This window comes from Molothrus ater, chromosome 8, assembly GCF_012460135.2.
Source record: "Molothrus ater isolate BHLD 08-10-18 breed brown headed cowbird chromosome 8, BPBGC_Mater_1.1, whole genome shotgun sequence".
Classification (NCBI taxonomy): domain Eukaryota; kingdom Metazoa; phylum Chordata; class Aves; order Passeriformes; family Icteridae; genus Molothrus; species Molothrus ater.
Window position 1 is genome coordinate 28,381,164 of NC_050485.2, and position 13,392 is coordinate 28,394,555.

The window sequence follows — 13,392 nt, forward strand, 5'->3', positions numbered from 1 at the left end:
CAGTGCTTAGTGTCTAAAACCAGGGGGCTGGGCTTGTAATAAATTATTAAGGTATGAGTTAGGGGAAAAAAACTCCTACAGACTCCTATGGTTTTTTTGAGCAAAGTCACATGGCCATTCCCAGAGTAGTTTTTCCTGTGCCATATGGAACTAGAATGTATCCCCTCCAGTGTTTATCCAACACATATAGTTGTCATATGGACTAGAAGGGAGATTATATCTGCTGTCATATAAATTTCCTTCTCTTGAACTGGGATCATCTGTTGCTTGATTTCTCTTGCTGAATATACTATGGCTTTTGAAACCTTCCGAACAGTTCCACTTGAATTTTTGTGCCAGCCACAAAGATTTTATTCCATTTCTTTTCCTCTTCTTGGGTATTTCCCCTCCTATTTTCCATCTCAGTCTACACTCTGCCTTTGTAGATCTTAACTGCACTGTGCATCTTTTAGTTTCTGTGATGGCAAAGTCTAATCTGATATGACCATGATTGCTTTTGTCCAGCCTCCTTTTCTGTGTCAGCAGCTCCAAAGATGCATCTGGCAGACCTGAGCCTTTTCCTTTTTATATGCACCAGTTGTTTGCAACTTCTGTCTCATTTGGGATGTTCATGTTACACAATGCAACATCTCTTTATATTGCTTGCCTTGGCTCAAGAGGGAATTGCTTGGTCCTGTTGGACCTGTTTTTTCATGTGAGTTTTTCAATGATTGAAGATATGCCTGTTGCTCTCCCTCAATCCCTTCAGATTCTGAAATAGCAGTTATTGGGATATGGTGGCAAGCACTGCATTTCTTATGTTGAAGTTGACATGCTACATTTTTGTCATATTCTTTATTAGTTTAAAATTCCTATTTGTGTTTCTGACCATAACTTTGCTCTTGGCACAATACTTGGTACGTTGTCTGTGGGAAGATTGTTGCTGTGATTTGCAGTAGATTGCCCACCTTTGGCCAGATAATAAGTAGCTATTCAAAGTTTGGGAAACCTCACTATATATATTGCATTGGAAATAACAGCCTAGAACACTGAGTATTTTTGATTTTTGTCAGTTGACATCAGTAAAATGCAATCACCTGGCAGACTTTCTATTGTAATTAGTTACATTTTTTCAGTTATCCCTGAAGCTTTTATTGCATGTTTTTATTTGTCTTGGGAGCAAATGGCAATTAGACTTGGCATTCTTAAGAAATGAGTGTATGTGCATTCTTTCATTACTTGGTAATGTGGTGCATGCTGCATATCATTACATAATATTTTTTTTTGTAGATTTAAAATAAATAAATACATATATAACTCATGAAGTTCTATGTACTCCGTTCTTCTGTGTCTTTTATTGCAAGGGATACTTTTAAACCATTTTTAATGAACCAACATAACATTTTTATGATAAAGAAGTACCTACAATTACTTTTTATGGCTGCATTAACTTTGCTTCTGTCACTAGTCTATTGTACTCTGCTTCTCTTATCCTCTTCCTTACTTTTTGACTTCATCTTCATGGACCACTTGTATTCCTTTATTTTGGGGAAGACAGAAACACAAAATCTGTGACCAAAGTGCCATTTCAATAGGAAACAACTGTAATTACTTCAGAACAGTCTGAGTAAATTTTCTGTTCCTTCAAGTCTGGCAACTTTCTTCTAATTCTGCTGATCCAGTTTTTGTCATTTTGTTTGAATCCTTGATGAACCAGTTGGAGTGGGAAACAGTCTGCTTTCCAACTAACCTCTCCTGGTGGAAAAACTTAACTGTTCACCTTCCTGTAGAACACTGCCTGTGAGGTTGGAGGAGAGGTTCCTCCCAGCTGTAGCATACAGCTGTTAATGCCATCAATGGCTTTAATGCCATGTGTGTTACCAGATAAAACCCCAGGAGATTTTGAATGATGGTCAGATGTGGAATTTTCTATTTTAGCAGCGTAATAGAATCAGTCCTTTGAGAAGTGAGTCTTTAGAAGACAAAAATGTCTCCTCACTGTCCTACCACAATTGCATCTTTTCAAAGGCCAGCCTTGAACAATTATTTGTTAAATTTTAACAGCTCTTTCTTCATTCAGTTAGAGCTTCATTCAGTAAGGAAGACTGTCCACAGTATCCATCTCCCATCTGCAGGGAGTGGTCTGTATTATCATCAGAGATTGTAGTAACACTTTATTCTGAGTTTGCGGTGAGTCATCGAAAAGAGTTTCAAATCCTGTTTGGACTTCATCAGGCACATACTGCCTGAGTTCATGGAAACTATTGGACCCACATATTCCATGTCCTCCATCTTCCCTCATTTCAAGGAGTTGCCTGCATTTCTGGAACCACTTTGCTTAATTTTGCACTCCCATTGCCTGTGATCTCAGTGTTTGGTAGGGTGTATCAGAGAAATGCAAACTCCCAGAACAGTCATAGACTTTCAGCCTAGGCTGTCCTATTTTTGCATCTTGGACTGCAGAGTTAAGGTGGCTCTTTTATTAAGGATTCAAAGAATGAAGTGCTACCTCTAAGTAGTTTACAGGATATTAGCCATCTTGTATTTTTCCTTACTTGTTCTTCCCTCTTTTATTCTCCCCAGATGTTAGGACACTGTTTATAGTATAGACCAAAGCTACTCCAGAAAACCCTTTAACTGTATGCCTGTGTGGAGAGTTTAAGCTCATTTACTTCCAGTGTCATTGTTTCTAGAGATAACAAGCATTTGAAAGGACTGAGTGCTTATACTGGAATACAGGAGAAAAATAGATCTGTCCAAGCAGGGCCTGTCCTTTTGCTTCATGGCAATGTTTGTTGCAGTGCAAGGTATTTGTGATCCTGAGTGCATCAAAGACTTTGTATTTAAGATTGGATCAACACCTTTTGAGCTCATTTGCCTGTAAAATCATCATTAAACTTGAGTTTTATCAGTAAATAGAAATTTTTCATGATAAAACATTCTTTATCTAAAAAATACTGCTGGAGTACTCTCAGATATCTTACTTTTTTTTTGTTTTTTCAGAATTAACTCTTGCCCTAATAACTGCTCAGAACACGGCAAGTGCACAACCAGTCTGTCTGTACCGAGCCGGGTGTACTGTGAATGTGACAAGTACTGGAAAGGAGAGGCCTGTGACATTCCCTATTGCAAAGCCAACTGTGGGAGTCCAGATCATGGCTACTGTGACCTGACAGGAGAGAAGCTCTGTGTCTGCAATGACAGCTGGCAAGGTAAGCTTTGCTTAGTTTAGTGTCTAGGTGATTTGATTTTCTCCCTGCCCTCCTTTTAATGTCACATCATTGCATCATATTTTTAGTGTTTCCTGAAGTAAAGTAGCCACTGTCTGCTTTTTGTTGGGTATAATTTGTAGCAGCCTCTCAATGAAAAAGGAAGGTGAACTGCTTTGTTATAATGGTGCAAGACTGTCTGTGGGCTAATAGGTGTACTGTAAGCATGTGGTGCAGTTTTTCTCCCAGTACCATAGATCATTGTTTCTCATTACAGATAAATTATTTAGGATCCTAAATGTTTAATTCACTTGCTATAATTATGCTAGATGCTTGTGGATTTTTGTTTTTATTGTTTACCACTTCTGTTACAAGTCTCAATTGGCTTAGCTTGCTATGCTTAGAAATTGCCATTCTCTTAACAGAAATATTAAAATCCCTCCAGATTACTTAGTTGATATGCTCTCTTCCCATGACTTCCTGCCTCAGTTCTGTTTTATTGCTGTTTCTTTTGGCATGACAAGGGAAATGACTTCTTAACTCCTATTAGCTGTCACACCTATTACTTCACAGTCATGATGAGATCTAATACATTTCACTTCTTAATAATTAATGAGTTGATCATTCAAAGGCAATCTGTGCACCCACAGAAGGGAAGTGGTTTAGCAATATGGTCATTGAATGGAAATAGCATAGACTTATTATTATGAGTCCTTTAAAACCTTCCAGGACTGTAGTACCCAAAAAGATCCTGAAGGCTTAATCTATGTCAAGAAGTTAAGAATAGAATTTGCAGCAAGACTATCACCCTTTTAGTTGTGCATGAATTCCTTGCAGTGTCAAATTGCTGAGTAGAAAATGGGAAATGTCACAAATGTTTGGAAATGCTTTTAGGCTATACCTTCAGATATAGTGCTATGAAATTCATTAGAAGTTTTAAGCACAAAATAAAATTAGAAATCTGACTACTGCTGCTAGTGCCTTCCTTTCACCTGGCATTTCTGTACATACTAGTTCCTCACTCTTTCCTACAGATCATATAAAGAGAATTTCCTTCATCATTCCTTGGATTTTCACTGAATCTACATAGATTTCAATTTTTTTTTAAATTCCGTCACAGATGAGATGGCTTGGATATATAATTATTTTTCCTTACTAAATACCAAACTTTCCTTAAGCTCTGGGAGACGTCTTTCATCTCTGCTTTATTTCTTGATTTATTTACACCTGTATATTCTGCACTTTCTATACTGATACTATCTTCTGTGCAGATTATTTGCAATGTTGAAATAATAAATTTTTCTCTTGCTGTCTGACAAGTTTTTCTTGTGTTTGGTAATTCAAACTGAGTGGCTGAAGGGTCTTGATTTGTATGCTTTAGGAGAGAATTTAATGTTTCATTTTTTATTACTATATTCTTTTTATCTTCTTTTGAGTAACTTTAGTGTCTGTATTAAAAAAAAATCATTGAGGTGCATTGATTTGGATGTATGATAATTAGAACCCCTGATTCAGAATATATGTGTCAGAATTTCCTATTTTACTGCATAGAGTTTCTTTTACAACGGTGACATCTTGTGGTTGTCGGTGAAGAAGCAGCTCTGAAGAACATTACACATTTAAAAAAAGTATCTTGAGAAAAGAGAATACTTTAGGGTATTCTTTGGGATGGAATAACTTTTTTGAGTAAAAAGTAGGATCCCCTGATTATTAGATATGTCTTGTGGAATTGAATACAAGGATCTTGTAGATACTTGCTTTATTCTATATTCGTACTTGGTTGTATGAACATGGAATAAAGCTTCCATAAAAACTTTTAGACTTTGAAGACAAATAACTGGCATAATTTTTATTTTTAATATACGTTTCATTTAACAAAACATGCACTAGTTGAATGTATTGGTTTTTTTAAAAATCAAAGTATTTTTAATAATGCTAGTAATCTTAAATATTCCAGAAGTGGTTGGTGCAAGAACAAAATTTAGTATTTACAGAAAATCTGGTTAATTTAAAATTTTCACTCAACATAAGGGAGTCTGAACTTTTCAGACCAAGTATAATACTAAGGAGTATTTTCTTTGAGTTCTGTACCATAATACAGTGTCCCATTCCTGGTTAATCTGTCTTGATACTATCTAACAAAAGGCTGTGGATGTAATTCAGGGAGGAAAAAATACGCCTCAAAACTACTGACTTGTTCTCTCTTCCTTTGCTAGGCATATGTAAAAGAGAAATCTCTCTTTGGCTGAGACCAAAGTGGTGGCTGTTGCACAATTTGGCCTATTTAAGAATTTTATAGAAAAATGCTTTTGCTGAATATGTTTTCACAGTGAAAAGATTCTCTTTGATACTGTGAACAGCATGTCTTGGATTGTTTCAAGCTATAAAGAAGAGAGATTTCCAAACAGTTAAAAACTTCTGTGACAGGTGAAAAAATTCAGGATGACTGAAAGGATACTTTAAAGAGGATTAAGTGGACTGTCTTTGAAATTGCTGAAAACATTGCTGACTCCTAGGTGTAGACAGGGACAAAAAAGAGTTGAAGGCTCCTGAAGTTGAGAGAAACTTTTGATCACTTTGATCACTGAACATGAGCACTGCAAGCAAAAGGGGAATAGATCAGGGAGGAATTACAGACTGTCTTTAAATTCATTTAAAGGGGATGACTAGGGTACCTTCAAGGCAAATCTGGTACTTCATGTTTACTATGTTTTGGATTGCATTGTGTGGTGGTTTGGAAACAGAGGAAGTACTTTCCTTTTATAAGAAACTACACCAAAAATGGGCTCTAGGGTTGCACATAATGCACACCAGCCCCAAACAGGCATTTAGCCCTAATCCAAAGTTAAAATACCAATACAATTTCTGGAACATGTATAGTTAGTGGGTTCTCCCTGCAGAGCTGCTCCTAGCAGATAGAGATGTAGCAGAAGACCAGATTCTGAAATTAAACTAATTAACTTTGAAATAAGTCCATTAGCAATTGAGGCAGCTTGAATTTTATAACATCTCTCCAGGGAAAAATGAGTCTTTCTGTAAGGAGAAGAGTAAACAATGAAAGTATAAAAGGAGCCACGACTACTGCAGTGTAAAATCAGTGTTTTGCTTGCTTTGTAGTATGGCATCATGAGTGTGGCCAGAACAACTCTGTCAAAGTCTGTCTAACTCAGATTTTCCTGAAAAGACTCACTGGATTTGGGTTTATTCCCACTTTTCAGTGGAAGGCTTTGATGTCAAACTCTCTGGTTTGGCCTGCCTTATTCCCATCGTTGAAACTGAGCAAAGCTGTGCTTCTGTGGTGCTGGGTTAGTGAAACTGGTGGGGAAGGTTTGAGATGGAGGCTCAGGCAGCAGCAGGTGAAATGCAGCACTGGGAAAAGCTTGTGCCAAATGCCTGGAGATCTGAAATCTGAGATTTTGGGCTGTTGGGCCTGGATGTTCTTGAACAGAAAGCACACAGGTCTGGGTGTCTTCAGAGATGAGGACCTGTGATGTAACATTTGCTTTGGACAGACCTGTTTTTGGAAGGAAAAATAAAATAGAAGCAGGTTTCTTATAACTCTTCTGCCCTGTGATAATGCCCTTTTTGTCTCAGTTTTACTTTTCACCTGGCCAAGTATCAAATCAGAAATGAGAAACTGCAATTTTACAGTCTGGGAAATGTCCTCTTAAATATATGTGCATTTATACTGTATATGCATATAAAGACACATATCCAAGGAACATTTTTGTCCCCCAATTTTAAGTTAAAATCCTATTTCTGTGCTCCATGTTTGTAGATTTTTTTTTAATGTTGATCATAAAAATGAGAGCTGTCTAAGAAAAGTTTGTCTATAGAATTGGTAGGAAGGAATTGTAATGAATGGTTATCTCATATGTACTGAAAATGTTCTTCAGATTTATCTTCAGGTGGAATTTAACAATTTGATAAGCCTTCTTGGAGGACTATGGAGTTTGTAAACAAAGTATAGATATTGTAATTAGAAATTTAATGTCTGAAAATTGTGTGAGAAAAGTCAAGTCCTTATTGCAAGGGAAAGAACATCACAGGTAAATGAAGAGCCAGCTCCAGTTTTAAATACCTTTATGGTGTCATCTGACAATTAGTGAAAGCAAATTTAGCAGAATTTATTTGATTTGTTTCACTAAATGGCTGCATTAATGGGGTTGATAATGCTCTCTATGTCTAATTAGGATGAGATTTAGGAAGGGAGTCCCCTGCTATTTGTGAGTTTTAATGAAAAATGTAATCCGTTTAGAATAAATCTATGACCTAAATATTTATTTAAAAGGCATACACTTAAATGTATGAAAATAGAACTTGATTAAAATAATGATCCCAAGCAATACTTTGTCCTGAATACAAGAAGTAGATAGTGCTGATCTCTCTGATAAGGTAAGATACAAAACTAACTTTATTATCTGTAGCACCTTCATTTAAGATTAGGAAGAAAGTGATTAATGCAGCTCAAAACCTGTTAACTTCATTTCAGCACTGTTCTAGACCATAACTTGATGAAAGAAATACTGAAACATATATTGTGATTAATAACAAAACCGTTGAAATCTGAATTTATCAATGTAGTTCAAACGAAGATAGTCTGTAAGAAAATTGACATGAAAATGCAGTATATTTTATCTGAACCTCAGCATTTGATGACAGGAAATCATTGAAAATGAAGAGTGCAGTGCATACACAAGGAAACAGTAAGGGGAACTCAGCTGCTTCATCATGAAATGGGAGTGGGTGTATTGAACACATATGGAAAGGTGTCAATGCTCCTTGAAGGCTGATCTTGGGACTGATAATGTTACATAATTTTTGTAATCCACTTATAATGCTGCTAATGAAATCTGGTAATACGGAGGTGGAAGGTACTTAAAACATGAAGGAGAACCAGAATATCCTGCAAAAAAGTCTGCAAATAATGTGTAGGATTTAATTACTTCAGTATAAATTGTAAATTAATACATTTAGAGACTAAGAGAATTAAGAATTTGTTTTATAGTCTTGGATTGAAATGTAGAAAGTGACATGGGAGAAAACTTGCTTGTCTATCTCAATTAGAACATGAACTAATTAACATTATTATTTTTTTATGCTCTGCAAACTCCAAAGTGCCAAGAGTACTGGTAGGATGATCACTCATAGAAGTTTCCAGTTAAATATGTCAAAGCATTAGTAGTATGCTTCATGTTTTCTTACTACAGTTTCTTGAATACAAATAGAAACAGACTCAGAGGGAGAACCATTAGGATGGACAGGGCTATGGAAGGCACTAACAGAGCATGGTTTGTTTAAACAAGTAAAATCAAGGCTGGGAGGGAAGAGTGTTGCTGTTTATAAACATTTGTGGGGTATATAGACAGACCAGGTCTTTAAGTACAGTGATAGCAACACTGGTAGAAGAAAAATTAGGATAAACTGGTCATCAATACACCATTTAAGAATTGGGAGGAGGCTTTTGTCTTAGAGCTGTGAAGTTTTCTAGAAGTTGTTAGCAGAGATACTGGAGCTTGGTACCTTGCTGCCATTAGGATGGAGTCTCAGAATCTCTAGTCCAATGGGTATTGTCAGCAACAGCTGATCTGGAAGTCCCTGCTTCTTTTAGAGCCTGAGGAGCAAAACCTGTTTTTGTTTAGGGTGACAAATCTCACGTGGTGTCTACCAGAGACTGTACTTGTTCTCAGTCATGGAAGACTAGGAGAGCTTTCCCCGCTTCTAGTAGACAATGCTGTGACATCTGGCCTTATCTCCTGTGCCAGTCTTGTTGATATTGTGGGATCTGGAGCTGAGCTGTTAAAGGATGCAGTGGAGCTGTACCCACCCATGGCAGGCCCTGCAGCCCTTCTGGCTCCCCTGCTCAGACTGAGCCTAGGCATCCCCCATGGCCGGGTTGCCTTGGCTGATCCCCTCTTCCTGCCTGAGGAGACAAACAGGGCTGAGGAGCAGCACCCAGGGGCGTTTCAAGAGCTGCATCAGCTCGTGTGCATTAGGATTTCTGTGTCATTCCTGGAGGAGCACAGCTTGCTGCCCTGCTGCTTTAGCTGAACACCTCACCAGGATCTCTCTGCCTGCCATTGAGTCTCATTTTCAGCAAGGCTGTTTGCAGGATAGGAGAAATACTCACATCCAGTATGGATATTGCAGAGCTGTGCAGGGGCACTGTAGCGATAAATGGGTGCACCTACTGTAAAATGCCTAGAGGGAATTACTGAGCCATTCCAGCCTGGTCTGACTGTAGGACTGGTTTCAACCACTGAGCTGTGGTGGTTGAAAAATTATATTAATGTAATAATTCTCAATTCAAATGATCAGACAAACAAAACCAGAATAAACAACAAATACTTTTAAAATTGCTTTGATTAGATTGCATGAAGAGCACCATGAAATTTATATTCAACACATCAACACTTCTGCTTTTTTCTTCTGTGCTCTCAAAGGAAAAGATTTGGTTTGAAGACAGTAGATGATGTTTAGTCATTTAGGTGGAAATTGATCTTATGACTTAAACTACTGGAACAGATTGTTACTATGGCTTTTCATGAAATTCCTCAATAAGTAGAAATTAGATTATGTCTTTTGTGTGGTGGGGATAAATCGCTTTTTTAAACCTATAGAGTTTTTTCCCCTACCTTAGAGGATAACGTAATTGACTTCTAGTTCAGGTTTATAAAGTTGTTTGCTGTTTTTAAAGCATTCCCCCCTCCACCCCCCAGTGGATTGACTGACACATTAGGAAGATAAGAAAGAAACTCAATTTTAAATGAATGGAGAAAAATCATATTTGCATAAAACATAACAAACCATATTTTTCATTATCTTTGTTCTGCGGCTGTAGTTGCTCTTTGTTGCACAGAAGGCACGTATTTAGTGAATGTAACATTTCTGAAGAGAATATGTATTTTTGCTGAAATAATAGCGTATGTATTCAAGTAGGAAAATCTATAAATCCTATTCATAAATTCTACATTTACCTTGTTTTTATAAAGCAATAGCCATACAAAAGAATTTGATTTTTAAATGATGTTTTGATAGAGGCCAGCACTATTCTATTGTTTTGCCTTTCTGTAGCTGTATATTCCATTTTTGTCCCGGTTGATAGATAACGTGGTCAGCCCTTGCCCATGGCAGAGGGGCTGGAGCCAGACGATCTCTAAGGCTCCTTCCAGCCCGAGGTTTTCTGTGACTCTGTAGCACAGTGGTGTTTCTGCTTCCCTCTCACCTTTCCTGTCGTTCAGGTCTCAGGGAGCGCTGAGGCTGGAAGAGGGCTGTCTGTGACATTCCTTCCATCGCTGATCTGGCTAAGATTTTTGCATTCTTGACTGAGTATGAGGCGGTTTTCCTGCGTTCATTTTCTTGCAGTCGGTGCCAGGTGTCTGTGTCGGGATGTGCCGCAGGAATTCCGGCTCCGCTCGCCGCTCGCCACCAGGGGTCCCTGCTGGCCGCGACATCGCGGGGCCCGAGGGCCCGCGGTGACAGCCGGCAGGGACCCGCCTGCTCCGCCTGACCTGCAGGCACCGTTTCCATCATTTTCAGCTCTTCCCTGATCAAAGAACACTTAATCAAATGTTTATTTTAAAGCCCTTTTATATTCAAATTAAGTGTTTCCTCCAGTGATTTACCAAAATCGCGATTTTGCTGAGGTTACAACTCTATTATAGTATCAATTATTAATGCTTAAGAAATAGTACACTGAATTGTTCATGCTCTCATTAGAACTCATTCAGATACCATTAATCTTTTCTGAGGAGAAGGTATAATGAACTATGGGAATTGAGGGTCTCCATCGCTTAGTGAATGGAAGGTAATTTGGATACAAGTGGACATCATTCTTCTGTAGTATACTAGGAAAAGTTGACAGCTGGTTATGTACACTTTGGATGTCTGGTTGTTGTGTATAGGAAGTAACTGCAACAATTTGCCCCCAAATGACAATAAACATTGGAAAAACATTATCTCCTGCGCTCCCATTCCCCAAGATAATGTTTTAAAATTATTGTAAACTTGCTTATTACTTATTTAGCATACTTAGTAAACTTCAGCATCTCTGTATTCTAAAATTGTCTGATCTCTCCTTGACACATGTAAATATTTGCATCTGGAGCACCCTTTGCCAGGGGAGTATCCTTGCCAAAGAGATCTGATACTTTTTACATGAAGAGCTGTCTCCTCTTGTTTGCTTTGAACATGGCTTCTTCAAGCTGCATTTCATAAAACTCAGCTCTTTATATTCAGAGAGACTGTGGGCTCCTCATATCCACCCTCTCTTTGATAATTATTTTATAGACATTTATAATTTTGTGTTTTTCTAAGTGAAAAAGTCAGTGGTTCAAAGGAATTCAGTGGTTTCTGTAATTGAAACATCCTTATTACACTTCTGTAAACAGTGTCCAGCACTAATCTCTTCTTTTTAAGTAGGACACAGTTTTCTAAGGTTACACAAGCCACAGATTTATGCAGTGGGGTAACAGGATTCTTGATTCTGACACAATTCTTTATTTTGACCATTGCTGAGTGGTGATGTAATATTTTCATGAGCTATCCTGAGATGATCCTAAAATGTACCTTACTTAATTTTCAATTTAACTATGTTGAATTTTGTGTATTGTTTTATTGTTCAGTCACGTGGTTGGACAGGAACTTCTGTGGTTCTTCAAAGGCCCTGAAATAATAACCTTTATCAGCAATATTTAGATATATATATATATATATATACAGACATGCACACATATACATATATATTCAGGTTTTACATAAGATCTAGAGTATAAATTGATGATGAAGAGATCACATTTTTGTTATCATGGAACAAATAAAAAATTTGTTTTGCTGTTCATGATTGTAATGGTATAAATAGCTAAAAAAAACAATGCATTTTTCTGACTTTTCTTACTTTGACAAAAATGATTGGCTGAAATAGATTCGAAAGTCATATGTAGTAGTTGTGGGTTTGGTGGCTTTGTGTATTTGTCTATAAAATGTTATAAAATTTAATTATTCAAATAATTATTTTGATAAAGCACATGATAGTGTATTTTCCTCTTGAAAAATGATGCAGAATGGCATTTGCCAAAGGCAAATTTTTACTTCTAAGATTTAATATAGTATAATGCATTTTGTAACTTAATTTACTGTAATATTATTTGCTTTGATATACACTTATTCTAGTTCAACTACAGTATAGTTTTTCTCCAAAGGTAACCTACAGTGCTAAAAGTTTTAGACATAAATGATAGGTCATTTATAAATGTGATGCTTTGTGCCTTTCTTTCAATTTGTGACTCAGTCTCTTGTCTGAGAAGAATGTGGAAATGAATTGTTATTATTTGAGCTAATCTAATGCTTTCAATTAGATTGACATCCCATGTTGTCAATTTTTTCATTGAGCATCTGTTAAACATAAAAGTGTACACCGTATTTTATCAGAATGAGCAATCCTGACATCTGTAATTAAGCCTCCCCTGTTTCTGCTTTATTGGCTTTAACATCCCCATCTAACAGATTGCACAAATTGCACGTTTGTTTACAAAACAGGCCCAGATTGTTCTCTGAACGTGCCCTCCACGGAGTCCTACTGGATCCTGCCCAACGTGAAGCCCTTCAGCCCCTCTGTGGGCCGTGCGTCCCACAAGGCCGTCCTCCACGGGAAGTTCATGTGGGTGATCGGTGGCTACACCTTCAACTACAGCTCCTTCCAAATGGTGTTGAAGTGAGTGATTTCTCCTTTCTCCTGCGGCTTAGGGAAAACAGATCTTACCAGGGAGGGAGCTTCTGTCCTCTAATTGAGCTGAAAGGTTTCTATCTCTTTTAGATTCTTTATTAATGGTCTTATTTTATGCTTGTGATTTTCTTACGATTATAGAAAGTGAAAATATGGGCAACATCAAACTGTAGGTGATATTTATATGTAGTTCAGTTTGAAAAACTGCAAAACATAAGGAGCTTTGTTGTGATAAAATAGTGAAAGAAGTTCTCTGCTGATATTTTCATACAGTACATTTTGAAAGCCATGTTCATTATTGATGTTAATTTATGGTTACAGGACATTTGTATTTAGAGCTCACACTTTGCCACTTGTGCTATGCCAGTAGGGTCAGGCAGGTCACGTGTATTCCACTTTTTTATACTTATGGCAGTTTGTGTGTGTATTTGCCCACCTATTGCAAGCAAAGTTGAAGCAGCTGTAAATAGGAACCAGGTG

The 13,392-nt window shown here is 37.3% G+C and overlaps 1 protein-coding gene across 3 annotated transcripts in view; it reads left to right on the plus strand.

Moving 5' to 3' along the window:
• The window catches only part of ATRNL1 (attractin like 1), a 432,283-nt gene that overhangs the window by 40,132 nt on the left and 378,759 nt on the right, over positions 1-13,392 (plus strand). For all 3 annotated transcript variants that reach the window (XM_036385270.1, XM_036385271.1, XM_036385272.1), the window contains exons 5-6: positions 2,983-3,191; positions 12,726-12,900. In XM_036385270.1, the coding sequence (XP_036241163.1) occupies positions 2,983-3,191; positions 12,726-12,900 (384 nt within the window). The remainder of the gene's footprint in view (positions 1-2,982; positions 3,192-12,725; positions 12,901-13,392) is intronic.